The 19,091-nt window shown below is 34.3% G+C and overlaps 2 protein-coding genes and 1 non-coding gene across 3 annotated transcripts; 2 read left to right on the forward strand and 1 right to left on the reverse strand.

Annotated features, from left to right (window-relative positions):
* Nucleotides 1-547: 547 nt before the first annotated feature.
* LOC104244412 (pathogenesis-related genes transcriptional activator PTI6-like) lies at nt 548-2,402 on the forward strand. The gene has a single exon (XM_009799825.2). It carries the CDS (start codon nt 1,377-1,379, stop codon nt 2,130-2,132), a length of 756 nt encoding a protein of 251 aa, XP_009798127.1. The 5' UTR covers nt 548-1,376; the 3' UTR covers nt 2,133-2,402.
* Nucleotides 2,403-8,654: 6,252 nt separating this feature from the next.
* On the forward strand, nt 8,655-14,773 carry LOC104244411 (eukaryotic translation initiation factor 2 subunit beta-like). The gene is made up of 10 exons (XM_009799822.1): nt 8,655-8,754; nt 9,349-9,410; nt 11,219-11,327; nt 11,534-11,586; nt 12,053-12,107; nt 12,185-12,273; nt 12,821-12,966; nt 13,372-13,514; nt 13,671-13,756; nt 14,546-14,773. Exons 2-10 carry the CDS (start codon nt 9,363-9,365, stop codon nt 14,621-14,623), a joined length of 807 nt encoding a protein of 268 aa, XP_009798124.1. The 5' UTR covers nt 8,655-8,754; nt 9,349-9,362; the 3' UTR covers nt 14,624-14,773.
* Nucleotides 14,774-17,032: 2,259 nt separating this feature from the next.
* On the reverse strand, nt 17,033-17,105 carry TRNAR-CCU (transfer RNA arginine (anticodon CCU)). The gene has a single exon. It is a non-coding gene; the product is annotated as a tRNA-Arg (tRNA).
* Between the last annotated feature and the right edge of the window lie 1,986 nt (nt 17,106-19,091).

The following is a 19,091-nucleotide window of genomic DNA, read 5'->3' on the forward strand; positions in this document are numbered from 1 at the left end:
TCATAGTACGTCGAACTTGGAAGCTTCCTTTTCGAATTAATCAAAACGGTGCAAAGTTGGGTAATTGGTAAAAAGTGAAATCCAAGGCCATAGACTTTCTCCTTTTTCTCTTTTCTTTTTTTAAAATCACCAGACTTTCTGCTTAGTATACTAGGCGTACAAGGACAGAGAAGGCATTCGGGGTTGCTGGGTGTGGGGCGGGGGCGTTTGACAATTGACATGTCCAAAATCACCAGCTGTAAAGAAGATCCTTCACCTATTTTAGTCCCCACACTGCATTTACTCCCCTTGTACTGAACTTCTCTATTGTAGTACAAATTTTTCTTAAGAATATTAGACTTATTGACAGTGTATAAAAAAAATTATTGTAACATTAAGTTGGTCTATAAAAATAAATTTGATATAGTAATTTGAAAAAAATAAATAGATGTGCACAATATCCAATTGAATTGTATTCCATTGTTTCGTTCAAAACAAAGTTAGAATTATAATCTCATCTTTTATATGGGTAGATAATACTAAGATGTTGGTATAAATTTTGCATCGGTATTAGCTAATATCAGTAGTCAAACTTTAGAGAAATGCAATGACGAATTAAATATCGGAATTAATATCCTAATTCCGATAACCAAATCCAAATTTTATTGTATAGAACATAAATCCAAATTTTGTTGTAGTCTCTTTGTATATCTCAGTGTGGGATCGGATCTGATTCGGGGCCCCAAACTGGTACGTCTGTGAATCTGCATGAGATTTGTGGCATTTCAGAGCTGTACACTACCCATGCACTATATATTTGAGTGGAGAGCAGGCTCCTATCTTCTCTGCTTAGACCTCCTTTCTCTCACCTTGTTTAGTTGTTTTGGTCCATGTCGCAGAATCGTGATCTTAAAAGGAAATCTTTCATCTTTAATTTGGACTGCAGGAAAACTGAGAGGTGTTAGCTTATTTCATAGGTGGATCTAGGATTTTAGCTTATATATATTATTTATTGTAATTTTGGTGATTTTTTAGGCATAAATTTATATTCTGCGTCGAAAGTACCGGTTGAGTTGAAACAGGTAGTTGTATGGTGCATGCATCCGCCTTATTTCCCGCCAAAACAACAAAGAAACCTCTTTTTCCACACTACAATCCAACTTTTTCCTCAAATCATTCTATTTATAGCACTGCAACTTTTCCACTTTACTATTTAAATAGTGGTGACTATTCACTCCATAAAACTCCCTTATAAATTCATTCCCTCCTTGTTACAAATATCACTCTTTTTGCTGTTACAAATTTCATCTTCGAACCAGTTCTTGATCTGTCTTTAATCTTCTACAAAGATAGATTAATGTTCTAATCCTGTTTTCTACAAAACTTCAACTTATCCCATGATAAGAAATCCAGTCATTTCTCCTATGGATGTACCAAAAACAGTTAAGTTTTCCCAACACATAGTCACTAAAAACAAACATGTTCCTGAGCAAAACGAAAAATCCAATTTCCATTCTAAGTTCTCCCAGAGAGTTGTTCGAATCATACTTACAGATGCTGACGCAACTGATTCCTCGGACGACGAAGGACAAGATACTGTACGGAGAGTGAGGAGACACGTGACGGAGATCAATTTCATGCCATCACCCAATTTGATATGTGAAAAAAAACGAAGATTGGTTTCGCCGGATACTGACGTCACTCGCCGGAAAAAGTTTAGAGGCGTCCGTCAAAGGCCGTGGGGACGTTGGGCAGCAGAAATCCGCGACCCGACCCGGGGAAAACGGGTTTGGTTAGGAACCTACGATACCCCGGAGGAAGCAGCTACTGTTTACGACGAAGCTGCTGTTAAGCTCAAAGGTCCTGACGCTGTTACTAACTTTCCGAAAGTATTAACGGCGGATGTAACGGAAACGGAGTCTGTTACGGACGGTGGAGAGAAAGGCGAAAACGACGTCGCTTTGTCGCCTACGTCAGTTCTCCGTAACGATTATTTTACGCCGTTAGACGATTTGGGGTTCTGTGAAGTGGACGCTTTTGGATTTGACGTTGACTCCCTTTTCCGGTTGCCGGAATTTGGGATGTCGGAGAAATACTACGGCGAGGAATTCGGCGAGTTTGACTTTGACGATTTTGCTCTTGAAGCTCGATAGCGTGGGCTATTTCGTTGTTTTAGATAAAAGATGTGGCATTTTTGTAAATTGAGTCATTGCTGACGGTGACGTGGCATATGTTAATTAGTAGCCGATTTAAACGGCGATTTTATGAGAGATTTTTGTACCCTTTTAAAATGTTTACATGTGATTTGTGAGCGTCAATTTTGTAGTACGAAAATTTTGTTTGGAGAAATAGAGTTAATAATTTTGTTTGGAGAAATACTGTTTTTATGATTCCAATAAAACAAGAGACGATTGTTTTTTATTTATTTATTTATTACAATTGGGTTTGTATTTTTTTTAAAATAAGTTGACCATAAGTTGCACTCCTTTGGAATTGACATTGATTTTTATTCTAATTATTGTTTGCTATATTAATGTGATTAAACTAATTAGTGAGACAAGCTAGTATAATTAATCTTTTTTACTCACCTTTCCCATTTCATATGATAATATTTACTATTGAATACCTAATTATTTTATTCGTCGGTTGTCCCCCAAGGGGACTACATCAATAAGACTATTTTTTCAAATTGTGGCACCCTTCTGGGACACGTAGCTAGAAACGAATAAATTTAATTACAATCAAATCTCTTTATAACAGTATAATTTAAAGGGATGACAAATGGAACGGTATGGGTACAGGGCGGTATGAATTTATGCGGTGCGGGAAGGGTTAAGATAATTTTTAATAAACTGATAAGGGACGGGGCAGGTAGCGGGTTTACACGGGTTTACGCGGGTTTAAATAACTTTTCTATACATTTATGCCTCTATAGTCATCTCAGCGCTTCATCTTCTCGGCCATGCCTAAACATACAATTCCAAATAAGTATATGTACTTCACAATATTTGATGCCAAAAACTCACTTTTCTGAAATCAGGGACAAGAAAATTAAACAAATGGATGTGAAAATCATAGAATGTTGATAAACCAAATTCAAGATCCCAACACTATATTTCATTGAAATTCATATATCGTGAATGATAAGATAAAGAGGTGAAGAAAAGGGAATAATAATATAGAGAGAGTTAATATCAATAGAAACAGTAATAATATAAAATATTACTTTACAATGAATAATAATACATTAAAATACAAATTCTTTTGCGGAAAAATACTTTCTTCAACAATCACTTTGACAAAGTAGCGGATATACGTCAACTCCGACTCAACAATGGCAACTAAGAGTTTGAGACTCTTCTTTAGTTCTTTGAATATTAATACACCCTTAATCTTGATTTCTTTAGTAAGTTTTTGATAATTTTTAAACACCCTTTTGATCACCAATCCCTTTTTTATTTGAGAAAAAATTAGAAATTTTAATGTTTGAAATATGTTTAAATCAAATATTTTTCCTTTCCGTAGCACCTATTTTTTTCCGAAAAATCTCTCTCTGTTCGGTATTTTTTCTTTTTTTAGAACTTCTTTTTATTCATACTTGGATGATAAGTCACTATAATCATTAAAATTTTAAAGAGTTACACGTCAAATTTTATCGCTAACAATTAGCATACAATAATGCTCATGTTGTGCTTAAATCCTGGGTCCTCCTCTAAGTGTTATATAGAGGCGTGACACCACAAACTCTCGGCGGCTAAGAAATACCAAAAATAACTAAAACAGTAAGAAAAGAGGTGGGAAACGGATATAAAAACGAGCAATAGGATTCAGTAGGGTCTAATAGTTGGTGACCAAATAGATCCGAAAGCAACTATACATAGCCAGTTTCCAATTTACTAGAGTAGTATACACCATAGCCGCCTTCCACTAATAAGTGTTTGCTACATTTGGACCAATTACAAAAGGTTTTACACTTATATATTGGACAGTATAATATATTCTTCACACCTCACTATAATGTAATTCTTGTAATAGGGTATTTACAATCTCGATGGTCAGATTTATTATTTATTTTTTTAATCGGTATACATAAATTATATATTAATTAAAATACAGTTGTACACAATAACAACCACCTAGTAAAATCTCATAAGTAGGGTTTGGGGAGGGTAGTGTGTACGCATACCTTACCCCTATCCCGAAGGAGTAGAGAGACTATTTCCGAAAGACCCTCGGCTCAAGATAATAAAAATACAAAAGGGGGAGAATATTAGAATCACCACGGAGATCATTGGAAAAATAGGAACATAAAGTACAGGAGAAAAATGCAAAGCAAAAACGATGGCTAGTAGACACAGTTGTACATATTATATATATACACGTGCGATTTTTAGTTTAAAAGATTAGATAGACGGATATTTGGATCAATTCTTCTTTATAATCAAACTTCTCTATTATAGCATCATTTCACTATAACAGTCAAATTTCTTTGAATTAATTTTTCATGTTATGTTCTCTATAACAACACTTCACTATAGCAGTCATAAAATATCGGAACAAACAAAGTTATTATAGAGAGCTTTGATTGTGCTTTATTTTTTCTTGGTAATTCGTTTAGCTTCTTTAAATAATTACTTATAGTTACCTTTTTTGACAGTATTAAACAAAATTAAATAGAGTTTGAGACTGACTTTTGTCTAAGAGGGGCCATTAACAAATTTCCTAGTTGACTGATTCAATTGATCTTCTGCTTGTCACATTAGACGTGCCCTCTTTTTGTTAGATGCACTTCACCTTTACTGTAGTATTTTTATTTTTTATTTTTTATTTATTTCAAAATCTTATGTACCAAAATGACATATGGGAGAGGCTATTATAATGGTGTGGTTATCAAGGTCAAAATCAATCCCACTTCTACTGCTGAAATAGTTGCCAGAAGTAGAACACAAGGATCCTCTATTGGCCATAAACAATGTCTGGTTCTAGTTATTTAGTTTGGTTATGTTAAAAATCAAGATTCCTATTGAGGGAATCATGTTTCATCTTTGTTTAGAATTTTGCAACATGACCAATTCCTTGCAGTTAGGACCACTTTTGGATGATATGAGACTAGAGGTGGTAATTTGAGCCCAGATTTATTTGACCCGTCCAACTCGCTCAAGGTTGGCCTGGTTATTGACCCGTCCATTTGTTGAACTTAGCCCATCTTGACCTGACTCATTTCAGCCCGTCTATTTGGGTTGATTTTAGCCCAAATTGATTCATGAGTAACTTTGTTAAAATATCTTTAAACTAATATTTTATTTTGTTTGATATGTTATATATGACTATAAAAAATAATAAAAAAGTCTTATTTGATAGTTAAACAGTACATAAGAAAATAATATATATTAATTAAAGCTTGGTAAGAGTTAGATGGGTGGGGCTATAACTCAAATTTTAGTCCAATTTGACCCGATCTATCTGAGCCCAAGCTACTTTTGGATGGATCAACTGATTCACCCATTTATTGACTCAGCCCATTTTAATCCGCCCAAAATAAGTCCAGACCGCCCATTTGACGCCCTTGTACGAGACCATAGTGCTTTGAGTGGTTGTCTTTGTTTCTATAATTATTTGTGGTTCAAAACAATTCTACTAGCGTGGTGTGTATACTATTTGATAAAAATCAACAATTAAGACTCCATAAAGACTTGTAGTTTCCTAGTGAGTATTCTCTTTGTTCTCCGAGTAAAACAATTCAACATTTTTCTAGGAAAAGATTAATTCGAACTTTTCTATACTAAGCTTGTTTTGTTTAAGGAAGTCATATCTTTATGACTTTTGCAGTCATCATGTCCTCTTCTAATCTTCAACTGATAGAGACGAGAACATATGCTATCACTCCGACGTTTATTACAAGCAAGATTAATATTTTAATGGAAAATATTTACTTGAACTCGATATGTACATCATATTTATAGAAGCCAAATTATTTAATTAACTTTAAGAGGTCTAATTTAAAGTGAGAATACATATCAAGTAATCGTTTATATATATTACAAATGTACTGCATTAATTAATTTGGCGTAAATATCAAGTATAAATATGTTTTTTTCCAAAACCTCAAAAAGGGAAAAATATGAAAACATAGTAGCAGTAGATTAGAGAAAAATTACTCGCAAACAATATGTCTTATCGAATTTGGTTGCCACATCGAAGAGATATTGTAAATCCCGTTCGCAAAATTTTGTTTTTTCCTGGAGAAATAGTTGATCATATTTTATGGAAGAAAGCCATGATTTAGAGGTGGTTTCTTTCGGTTGAGGGGTATTTTTGACCGTAAAAAGGTTTATTAAACGCACACGTCTTTTCCAAGGACTATTTTCGTAATAATGTCCATTTCAGGGACAAAATTTAAACACCAGCCCAAAAATAAAATTATTTACTCTAACCTATTCATTTATTTTTCTACCCATCAAACTATGAATTTTCTCTTTTTTACCCAATTTTTTTTTATTTCTATGCTTATTTTCTTTTTTCGTTTTTTCTTTCTTTTCTCTTTTCTTTTTTCTCTTTTATTCATTTATTTTTGCCCAGATCATATTATTGTTTTTGTTCCCATAACTTATTTCACACTCAAATTTGACTCATTCTTTGTTTTCTTTAATTCTTGTTCCTTTTCTAATTCCACGTGATTGTCATGCAAATCTTGATCTCATTCCCTACAAATATCAGTACACACTCTACCATTAGCAGTAACATAACCTGTTATGGAGCAAGAAAACATAATCTACGGCCACCAAATCTCCATATATACTAGTTAGAACAGAAATGATAATAAAATATTAAAAAATATAATAAAAATATAAGTAGCAAAAAAAGACTTCTAGTACCATATGATAACAATATGGTATACATATATACCAACAAAGTATATAATTGCTCTAGAATATTGCTACAACTATATGCGACTATACTACTATACCAAAATATTAAAGGGTGCAATAAAAACATGAGAATATTACATGCTCGCATTGCAAGCTAAATATTCGCAAAGCAACTTGCTCATTTAGTATACTAACATAGTATATAGTTGTATGGGTCGTTCCAATACTTGCCTATAAATTCCAATAATAAACACTTCAAAATCCACATGAAAATTCATATATGAAATTTTAAACTTATGCACATGAAATTTACATTCTTTTTTTTTTTTAGTTTGATATTTTGCCATAATTGATTTATGTGCTCAACTAATCTAAATACTAAATAATTTAGTAGCTAATTCAATACTGAACTTAAAACTGAAATCGAAAGAAAGAGGGAGAGAAATAAATAAAAAAAGTTTAGCTATTTCCGGAACCAACAGTCTTGCAAAAAATAGATTTTAAAAAAAAGTTACTTTGTGTTTGGTTGATTAACCAAAGAATAACTAGGAAAGTTTGTCAGTTTGGCTTTAAGAGTCTCTTGTGACTGAAGGACTAGAGTTATGGTGGACAACCGGATAATAAGTTTGAGTGGGGCGGGTATGTTTTGTAATTATTTTAAAAATAAGTAAAAAATGGTAATATATTTAGGTTTCATAGGCATTTAGCGTAAATTGCTCATACTCTGTTTTCGGGACGGTCTTTACCTCTTAATCCCAACTTGTCTCATGAGCAGCAGAGGCGGATCCACGTGGAGGGGCATGGGTATTTAATTTTTCGGATAAAGTATTTAATTTTTCGCGTGGGAACCCATGGTCAAAAGAGCATTTGGTGTAGTGATAGCTTTATGCGTCATTGACCCCTAGGTCTAGTGTTCAAATCTCGCTTCTATATTTTCCATCTCTTATCCTTTTTTCTTTTCCTATTCTATTTCTCTTTTTCGTTCTTTTCTTTTCTGTTCTGTTCAAATTTCATGCCCTATCTTTCTTTTCTTTTCTTTTTTCCCCATGCAATTCTTATGTTTTTGGGTTCACCCTTTGATATATCCTTGAATTAAATTTGTATTTTTATTGGATTCTTTTCTGTGTTTTCTTCATTCTATTTTTTAGTTCAATCATTGAGTTTCAAAAACTATAAAAAATAAAATTTAAATCATTTTGAATCTTTTCAATTTCAAGTTTCCTCTTTTTTCATTTACCACTCTCTTTTTGATTAGTTATTTAATTTTAATATATTGAGCTTTAGTACTTGTAACTATAAATAATGATGCTATTATTGATAGTTCTCCAAAGTAAGTTTTAGAGAACTAAATCAAACGGTGGTCGGATAGTGGTGCACCCATCCTTCTGAAATCCTGGATCCGCCTCTGATGAGCAGAGCCACAAAATTAAAAATTAAAAATTTTACCCATAAAATAATAGAAGGACAACACTTATTAAACTTAAAATTCTGCCTATGAAAAGATAAAACTTCAAAACCTCAACTCTTGGGTGCTTCGCCCTCAAAGAGTTCTTTTTGTGTTAATCCCCTTTTTGGAAACAACCACAAGGTCGAAAGTTTCACCAATTATTTCAAAACCGAAAAATGATATTATATAGCTGTTCTTAAAATAATATATATTCTATATATTATATATAAAAATTATATAAATTATATATATTTTTTCGGCTACCGGATGAAATTAATTTTAGTCGCAGGCTAATAGTGTTAAAAGCCCTTTCAAAACGGCCTAGCGGCCCAAGCAAGTAGCCCAACTAATAAGGGTTATATAATCCAAATCCAAGAGAGAGAGAACGAGAGAGAGCGAGAGAAAAAAAAACTTGCATTTTCATCGGCTGCGAAGATAAACGAATCACTCGATTGAAAGGTTAGCTTCTGATCTATTTTTCTTATTGTTTTTTCCAGTTCACTTACTTTGAATTAATGCTTGTATGCGGTAAAGCACATTAAATTCATGTTCCGTTTACATATTTTGTGTGGATTAATTTGAAACAAGTTAAATTTTTGGAGCGATTGTTACAAAAATTGTATTCACAATTGTTTCTGAGGATTACGATTGTTTTAATTAGTGTATATGTACTTTTGAGTATCTAGGAAAGCTAGTTATAAGGATTTAGGGTTTATCTGCCTGCTATTACTCCCAATTAGATATACGTTCGCTAACTTGTTGCTTCGCATTGCTACTAGCTACTTATTTTCTGCTTGTTTCCTATGCTTCACTTGCTTTGAATTTGTGCCTATGGATATTCACATAATTTCATGTTTCTTGTTTGCGTGAATTAATTTAAAAAAAGTTAAAAGAATTGTTTTCACTTTTTGGTGGATTGTGATAGTTTGAATTTGTTATATATGTAATTCTGAGCATCTAGAAAAGCTAGTTATAGGGATTTAGAGTTTAGCTGCTTGCTATTATTCCCAATTAGATATATGTTAACTGATTTGTTGATTTGTATTGGTTTAGATCTTAGTGCAGTCATGGCTGAAGAAGAGAATCAGAACGAATTGAAGGAGGAGGTGGCTGACGTAAGTCCAGCTTTTTCTCTTTCTATGTTCCTCGTTACAGTTGTTACTGTTTGGAATTTTCTTTGTTTGCTATCTCATTGCATCATGTCTTGATAATGCCTCTTTGTTTGTGCATGATCTGACTCTGAGAATAATAATTCAGGTGTTTAGATCCCCACCGAGCAGAATTTGTTATCTATGGAGAGGCTGTTTGAATACTCTTTAAAAAGGGTTTTAGCAAAAAAGAAAAGGCACATTAAGTAAGAAGCCTTAATCAAGGTTTTGGTTTAGTTTTTATGTGAAGAGTATTTATATTATTTAAAAAGCCAAGTTATAGGTAAACTGTCTATAATAGACATTGATTAGTAATCTTAACAAGATGATAAGTACCTTTTACAAATGATTAAAGAATAACGGAAGTGTTAAACTTTACAGTGTCGGAGTTAAATTTGTTTATCAAGATAAAGTGCTTAGTTTCTTCACAAGTCCATTGTTCACATCTTTGTTTGAATTCCTCTTGTCAAGCCTAGGATGTTTTAGCTGTTTTGTTGAACATATAAGAGACATGGCCTAGATATCTTAAATTTCTTTGTTAGTAGTAACCTATGTGCGTAAGGGAAGTTAGAAGAACATCAATAAAGAATTTTGTAAAAACAGGATTTTATGGTCTGAAACAAACTGCAATAAGGTTGAACGGAATATAAAATAAAAGTAGAAAAAGAGGAATGCTTCCTGTGATGGGCTTCTTTCCTCTCTTTGCTAGTGGAATATAACAAGTAGCACTGTAGAAACCTTTCCTATTCATATTTCATTTTAGAGGCAGTAGAAGGGCTGGAGAGCGATGTTGAAAATGGGAGGTGCAACGAAGCTCATCCAGGAATAATCGTTCTCATGTGATATGCCAAAAGGAATATTTGTCATTAGGTTTTGATGCTTGGATCGGAAACAACCTCTCTACCTTTGTAGGGTAGGGGTAAGGTCTGCGTACACACTACCCTCCCCAGACCCCACTTAGGGGATTAAACTGGGTTTGTTGCTATTGTTGTAGGTTTTGATGCTTGGTTCAAAGTGCATGTCAACCACCAAATGTAATGGCAGATACTTAAAGGAAATTGTGGTGGCCAAATTTTATTAAACAGATAAAGATGCTTGCAGGCTGTCCGTAGTACAAATAGGCAATTCAATGTTAGCAGTTAACCGGCATCAGAACAATTACAATTGTCTCCCCTCTTTCTTCCTTTTTGAACGATCAGATATTTTTCATCAATAGTTATCACTAAATACACAATCTAATGTTAATAACTCACCTTCATGCGGGAGAACGAGTAACACTATAGAATCCACTGGCAGCCTAAGTTGTGTTGGTTGATCTAATTGCAAATATATCTAAAAGATTAAAATACAGGAGGTTGTGATTCTAAAGAGCTCTTCTTGTGGCCTACTAGCAAGGACTTGTACTCTAAAAGACTTATTGCTTCTTTTTCGTCTTTCCTTGATCCAAGGGTTTATGAAAACAGCCTCTACCTTCTCACGGTAGGGGTAAGGCTCACTACACACTACCCTCCCCAGCCCCCACTTGTGGGATTGTTGTTGTTGTTGTTGTATAGGCACAGGGGAGGGAGCGATCGCTTCCTCAGTAGGTTTTAGTCAGAGTTGTCATCAAACTGGAGATAAATCTGGTGTTGGTCATTTGTCATATACAACAAAAGCACTTAATTGATTTTACATCCATCTTCATGTTGATATGTTGTTGAGATCATACTGAACCTATGTATGTTTGATTGCTACCTTGGTTTCATTATCTTTTCCTCTCTTTCTATGCTTTGCAGATAGCACCTTTTGATCCTACAAAAAAGAAGAAAAAGAAGAAGGTTGTAATTCAAGATCCTGCAGATGACTCTGTTGATAGCTTGGCTGAGAAAACTGAGAATTTATCTGGTAGGTGAATTGTAAAAAATGGTTTCACCTAATTTTTCCCAATAATCCCAGGAGAGGTGATAGAGCATAATCCTCAAATCAACCGCCCACCTTTCCCGTTCCCATAACCCCCAACGCACATGTGCACACATACTCTCCGAAGATAAAGACTACCGAGGAAAATGTGAACCTTGAATGTGATTTATTTCTCATTGTTTTCTATGCAGTTTCTGAGGGCCTTGAGGCTACGTTTTCTGGTAAAAAGAAGAAGAAGAAGCCGGTTAGTTTTGCTCAATCCCACATGCAAAAAATTGATTGATTCATCAGTGAATACCTTGCACCCTCATCTCATTTTCTGGCACTAACCCCTTCTGGAAGAAACACCAGAGGATTAAATGGTGCGACCAAAAGATATTATGTTTATTAGGATGGGGGAATAGAGGAAGAAGATGGGAGTGGAGGGATGACTGAGGGAAGCTCGAAGAGTTGCGGATGTTGAAACGAAAGCCAATTGTTTGGTTTCTTTGTTATTTGTACCCCAAGAGAAAGCTATTTCATACTCCCCGAACACCAAAACATGGCCAGTTTTATTATTAGATTTGACTAAGGGTTAAAGTGCCACAGAAATAGTTAAAGGCTTAATTTTATGACCTGAAAATGTTTCAGTGAAATTCACTAAATGATAGAAGACGTTTTGAGTATTCTTGAGATCCAATGTACGCAAGAAACTATTTTAAATTGTGCAGGCACACTCTGATCTCCTTAGTGATGAGAAGGAAAGCGTCGGCGAAGATGTGGATGGTGAGATCTTGCATATTCAGCTTGATTGGAGTTTAGTTGTGGTAATATTTGAGATATGACCCGCCCTCTTCTTCTAGATCACCTTGGAGATGATGAAGCTGCTGGAGAAATTGTCCTGCAACAATATCCTTGGGAGGGAACAGATAGAGATTATGAATATGAGGAGGTATTTTATCATTTTCTTGTATTCTTCTGCATTACTGCATATACCTGTTAAGAGACTTTCAGAGTACACAGATTGCCCCCGATAAAATGTAGGTACTTCATGCATACCTGCCAACCTCACAGCACTACTCCAAGTATATGATTGAAAACCTTGTGTAACGAAGTCAGCATAAGTTTTTTAAAAGTTGGTAAATATTTGGGAATACTTAGATTTATCTAATGCCTATGTTAACTTTCTCATAGTGGTCTAAATAAAGCTATGATATGTTTCCTTATTAAAGAAAAAAAAGAAGGCTAAGACATGTTAAGTTCAGGGGCAGTTTAAATCTGTATGGGTTCTAATGTAAGAATCTGTGCTAGGACTAGGATTAAATTGACAAAGAGGGTGGTTGACTGTACTTGTTGTACTTCTTCCTGAAGAGGTTGCCTGCTTGATTTGCATTAAGGCACTAGTGTCATAGATCTGATTGTCATATCCTGGTGCACACAACTGGTTTGCTTTCAGGATTTTTGTTAATGGCAATTGATTTTCACTTTTGATTATGCAGCTTCTGGGCAGAGTATTCAACATTCTACGTGAGAATAATCCTGAACTTGCTGGAGATAGGCGTAGGACAGTTATGAGGCCTCCTCAAGTTCTTCGTGAAGGCACAAAGAAAACTGTGTTTGTGAATTTCATGGATCTTTGCAAGACGTAAGTCTTTCGTTCACATGGTTCTCTTTCCTTGTAACACTTGCATCATTTTGTGTCGCCACACCTTCCTTTTTGATTTAATGTTGTAGGTCTCCATCATGGATGTGTATATTTTATTTGTTTTTCACGACATGCACCATATGCTAATTTGCTTTAGTAAGTTAGAACTTGTACACATTTTGGCACCATGCAAAGTTCCTCACAGCTAGGAATTAATTGTACTTTGATATTGACGAGTAGTGACCATCATATTCACCATATAAATTGTATTTATTACATTGCTACCTTTCATGGCCAAGAATTGTCATTCTTGTATAATGGAAGGTATCATTGGGTTCCCAGTTATTTTTGAATAATTTGTCTTTCCCTCATTGCTCTGCTTGAATAATTGTTTCCTATTTATAGGATGCATAGGCAGCCAGAGCATGTTATGACTTTCTTGCTGGCTGAAATGGGGACTAGTGGATCACTTGATGGGCAGCAAAGATTGGTCATCAAGGGAAGATTTGCTCCAAAGAATTTTGAAGGAATCCTCCGGCGATATGTCAGTAAGTTCCTGTTGCGAATCTGTGATCTATATGCAGCTATTCAGAAACGACTTTCTTCCTTATATTTTCCTTATTAATGGTGCTATATTATGCCCTTCCGCATCCTATGAACTATAATATAACAGCCTTCGCTCAGCAACTTACTTTTGTTTTCAGATGAGTATGTCATCTGCAATGGATGTAAAAGTCCAGATACTATCCTTTCTAAGGAGAACCGTCTATTCTTCCTCAGATGCGAGAAGGTATTTTCTCTAAGAAGGCGTGATATATGTCTATTGTTTGCATTCAACCTTACATTTGTCAATATAAAAGTATATCTTTGTAAATTTTGCTTCAATTTTTCTTCCATCAGATAATTTGAAAATAGACTGTGGCAGATGATTGTTTAGGTGTTTTAGCTTTTTTATTCCCTTCGAGATCATGGGATACAGGATGTTTACAGTGTAGAAACTGTTCCTCTTTGGGCTTTCACAGATGCAAGTGCCTGGTGCTTCTTGGCTACTTCTTAGGCATCCTGTGATGGAACGTGACCTTATCATATTCAGATCATACACCTAAGTAATATGAGAGATCTCAGGCCTGCCACTTATCTGAATTTATATTGGGTTTGCTTTTGTTGATTGAATTTGTTTATGCTTTAGATTTTGTGAGATCTGACCTACCCTCAAGAATATTATTATTTTTATTTAATAATATTGGCCTGAGATGAGCTTATATGGAGTAACATGGTTTAGTGAGGATTCATATAGCCAACCTCAAGAATGCTTTAGTATTCCTATATCTCGTTTTAACCTGAAAGAGATGAAGAATTGTACTACTCCTTTTTACCTCAAAAAGGAGAAGGGAAATGATAGCTTTGTACTTCCAAAGGATCACCTGTCAAGAGTTGTTCGAAATTTTCTCCTCCCACTTGCTTCATCTTTTTTAAGTTTGAAAAGGGTAATAGGGAAAGATTGAACTTTGGGAAAAAATTAGAATTAAATTGTTTATTTCTGTTCTTTAATAGGTTTTGCTTGTTTAATTTCTTGCAGTGTGGTTCTGGAAGATCAGTTGCTCCTATCAAGGCTGGGTTCGTTGCTCGTGTTGGCAGGCGGAAAGCTGGGACTTAAGACGGCTTGGGGATTTTTAGTTGGACAATTTCATCTTATAATCAACTTTGTTAAAAGTTTTGTATGTTATGCTTTGTGTTTAACCGAGATATTGACATGTGGTGCAACTTTGCTTATGAAGAGAGTTGATATAGATTCAGTTTTGTGTGATGTTGTCTTTTGCAATTCGTCACGCTACACGTTTCGATATAACATATACAATGACTTGATCTGATGGCAGGCAGCAAATTACCTACTAATGTTCTTCAGACATCGTTCGCGTTTAGTGTAGTAACGTATACTGTGAGCTTTTGAAAATTTAGTTCTATAAAAGCTTTTTAGCTTAATAGCATTTCCTTTAGGTGGTAACGAGTTAAAGAATACTGGCGCTATTGACTCTAGATATTTATATTATTCCTGATATTCTAATTTATTCTTCAAATGTTATTGATTGGAACTACAGCGGAATTAATTCTAGTATTTATATTAATTTTTCTTGCAGAGGCCGGAGGGGTTTGCTCCTCTAGACTCTTATAAGTAAAAACGAAGCTTCTGTAAAAGGGAAAGGGGATTAAAACAGTAGGAAAAGTGAACAATATTTGTTCAATGGTTCAGTTGCCAATTCAAATGCAATAGATTGAGAAATATTAAACCACAAAATAGAGCCTTTTCAAGCAAAGAATCACCTAAAATTGGGTTATTCTCCCCTTTCAGCAAAAGTACAGTAAGATGATGAAGGTCAAGTCAAATAAAAGGCATTCCACATCTTGGGATAGCCAGGCCAAGATTAATCTTGGGTAAACACAGATTTTTTTTTGTATTTATATATATAAATTGTTAAATCCCCTTAGTAGCTACGTGTATTCCCTCATTGTGCAAGCTTTGATTTCTTTAAACACCCGAAGAACAAGCAATTTATATTGGTGAAAGGACCATATCCAAGTAGATCAAGCAGCATAATAAGCATATTCATTGGTTAGACAATGTACATAAATCAATCTTCATTACTACGACATTGGGACATCTTTTATAAGAATTAGGGGTGTATATAGGCCGGGTTGGTTCGGATTTTTCAATTACCATACCAAACCAATTTTCTCGAATTTTTAAATTTATAAACCAAACCAAACCAACAAAAGTCGGATTTTTCAATCACGTTTTTTCTCGGGTTTTCCGGATTTTTTCCGACAAAATCTTCATAGCATAAAATTTATAATTTGTGCTCTAATATTTCTTAGGTCCTAGTAGGATAAAATTATATAAGATATTACCCAAAAAAAATAATACAAAATAACGTGAGATGAGTCATAATTATACTAAAATACTCAACAAAAAATCGTATAAGATAAATATTGCTAATTAATAAGCAATAATAAAAATAAACATAATTTAAAAGTACTAAGTATTAATTACATGACTAAATAATATTAAAAGTGAGTTATGCATTTTCACTATCTAAATCAATGCGAAAATAAAAAAATAAATATCCAATACTATTGTCATTTCTAGTATTGAATTGAATTTTTTTGTTAGCATTAATATTGATTTGATTTTGCTTTGGGCTTTATTTAAGTTACTAACTACTTTTATGGGCTATAATACCATTCAAAAGTTCTAAGTCCAAGCTTAAAATAATACATTAAAAGAGAGAACTATTAAAGAGTTTAAATTATATTTATAAACTATATTACAATAATTATTTTTATGTATAAAATATTTTTAAAACTTGTATACATGTAATGTCGTGTTGATTTGGTTTCGGTGTGACTTTTCTTAGTTAAAACCAAACCAAACCAATTATGGTTGGGGTTTTTTTTTTCTAACACCAAACCAAATTAAACCAAATCATAGTTGTTTTTTTTTTTCCGATTTGACTCGGATTATCGGTTTGGTGCAGTTTGTCGATTTTCTTTGTACAACCCGAATCAGAATGATTAAAACAGGAACAACATAAGAACGAATTTTCACCTAAAATATACATAATATTAGACCACACATGCAATCTCTAAAGTCATTTACTATCGTTCTTTAATCCCCATCTCTCTATCTCGCTATGGCTCTTCAAGTGACAAAAATTAAAGTGCACCACTTTGACCAATATAGTGGGCGCAGAAGCCATAATTTGAAGTTTACGAATGTGAGATTTTAGTTAACTAAATTTTAAAGTAAGTACTAAAATTTCCGTCAAATGGAGTAATTATTATAGAATTACTTACTGGATGCGTGATCGTGCTGATACATCGTCAACATTCGAGTCTGAATCAGATGATTTATCCAACATTGACTACTTAGATACACAGAGCGACAATGATGGCAAAATGTTTTTACGTTTTGATGAATATTCGCTGTCTAAAATTGCATTCACAAATATGTCAATCTGTTCTTGAGATTTAACTGGAATTCTTTGAATTGTAAAAATATATAATGAGACGCGCCAGGTAGGGGTCGAACCTACGACTTTCTGCTTAGGAAACAGACGCTCTATCCACTGAGCTACAGGCGCCCTTTTGTTACCTTTCTGTTTTAATTTGGATTAGATACTCTGAAATTGTCACTCCAACCCCCACCCTATCACACCATTCAATCCTGATTTGTTAAACTCGTGAACCCATTATTGAATCAATTATAATCTACCAACTTTTATTTCGAGCAATGTTGTCCCAAAGAACAATGTAGAATAAGAATTTGAGCAAATACTAAAGCTGGAATCGAACCCAAGCAGCGTACTAGAAGCCAAGTTATGCTCCCAAATCGACCAATGCAGTTACTTAAAATTTGAATCTTAGGGTGTCAATTACAATATATACACATATTTTTTTCAAAATTATCAGGAACCGGTGACCCTCCTATTTAAAGGGTAGGTCCGCTTCTATTAAATTATGTACAGTCAAACCTCTCTATAAGAATATACCTATATAATAACACTTCATTATAAAAGCCAAGCTTTTTCGGAACCAATTTTAATGTTATTTAATAATATATGTTCTTTATAACAGCACTTTGCTATAACATCCAACAATAATCGGAACAAACGAGACTGTTATAGAAATGTTTGACGGTATATAATGGACTTAAGCTAATTGAATTACGGAAGCAGAAAGAAATTTTAAGTCTAAAGTGAAAAGGATAGTTTTTTGCACTATCCTGCACTTTCATCTTCATATTCAACTTCTCTAATCTGCACTTTCTTATAATTTATTCGTCAGATATGGAAATTTGAAAAAACAATGAAAAAATGCCTCTCTCCCCCACATTCATATCTACTGAAACATATGATAAAGGCTTGTCAACCCACTATGAACTTTGAAACGATTGAGTAAAAGAATTTGGGCCTCTTGTGTTTTTGTGATTTTAAGGTTCCACGTCCACAGCTATGTGGTAGGTGCAATTCAAGGCTTATTAGTCCCCTTACACATTACCTTGACAATTTGTGTCCTTAAATTGAATTGGAAAAATTATAAAGTATAATTGCTCTAAGCATGTAAATTTTGTTCTCAAAAATTGAAAAATTGACGTCCAGATCTGTAAAAAATTGAATGTGTTGGCTCTTTTGTATGGGTTCAAATTTGGCCACCACGACCATTACCGGGTAGGACGAGGAATGAGATTATCATGATGCACTGTCTGATGGTCGTCGTGGTGAAAGGCAACGACCAAGGGCGGTCGGTCAATGCATGACATCAACGATAGTGTAAGACTTAGTAGGAGACAGTAAGAATATGCCTTTCGAATATTCTCTATGTTGTACTTTTTAGGGTTTCTCGGGAAATTATCCCTTATAAATAGGAAGAGTGGGTAAAGAAAAGGGGGACATGAGAAAAAAGACAAGAGAACACTTTGTAAAAGAATCATCTGAGAGTGCATACGAAAGCAGTCTTGTTCATTGATTGCGCAACAAAAGCTGATATCATTGCACAATAGAGAAGATCCAAAAATTTTCCAATCATCTCATATTCATTCCTTCCCTGCACCGATTGCATTCATTGAGATTGATTGTGCATTTAAGTCTTCACATTTATGAGTATTTATTTGATTCCAACATATTTGTTACATCATTCATCTTGCTTACTCCTTCCATCACTTGATTTAGATTCTATTGTGCTTGACTAAGATTAACCTCATCATTATCATCAGTTGTTTTAATCAAAAATGTCTTGATATCTTTTGGTCAAATAATTTGGCGCCATATGTGGGGGTTTTTAGTTTAGATTTCAGTTTCATCTAGATCATAGAAAGGGATAGTCACCTCTTCCTAGCTTTGCAAAAACTAACAATGGCAGGAACATGAGTTGCAAGGATAAAAGCAATTGCAGGTGTCACAACTAACATCTTGAACACCATCAACGAAGACATCAGGGAAAATAACGAAAAAGGGACACCAAACACCATACCTAGGGGAGACACTTCACCTCCTCCGTGTGAAAGCGTAAATGCTTTGCGCGAGAAGGAAGCCTCCACGTCTACAACAGAAGAGGAGCCACCGATAGTA

The sequence above is a fragment of the Nicotiana sylvestris genome, chromosome 6, assembly GCF_000393655.2.
Source record: "Nicotiana sylvestris chromosome 6, ASM39365v2, whole genome shotgun sequence".
NCBI classification, from domain to species: Eukaryota; Viridiplantae; Streptophyta; class Magnoliopsida; order Solanales; family Solanaceae; genus Nicotiana; species Nicotiana sylvestris.

Excerpts from the sequence above, each read along its gene's own strand:
- LOC104244412 (XM_009799825.2), top strand. The coding sequence starts at position 1,377 with ATGATAAGAAATCCAGTCATTTCTCCTATGGATGTACCAAAAACAGTT.
- LOC104244411 (XM_009799822.1), top strand. The coding sequence starts at position 9,363 with ATGGCTGAAGAAGAGAATCAGAACGAATTGAAGGAGGAGGTGGCTGAC. Across the intron at positions 12,108-12,184 it reads CGTCGGCGAAGATGTGGATG|ATCACCTTGGAGATGATGAA; the intron begins GTGAGATCTTGC and ends CTCTTCTTCTAG. Across the intron at positions 13,757-14,545 it reads TCTTCCTCAGATGCGAGAAG|TGTGGTTCTGGAAGATCAGT; the intron begins GTATTTTCTCTA and ends AATTTCTTGCAG.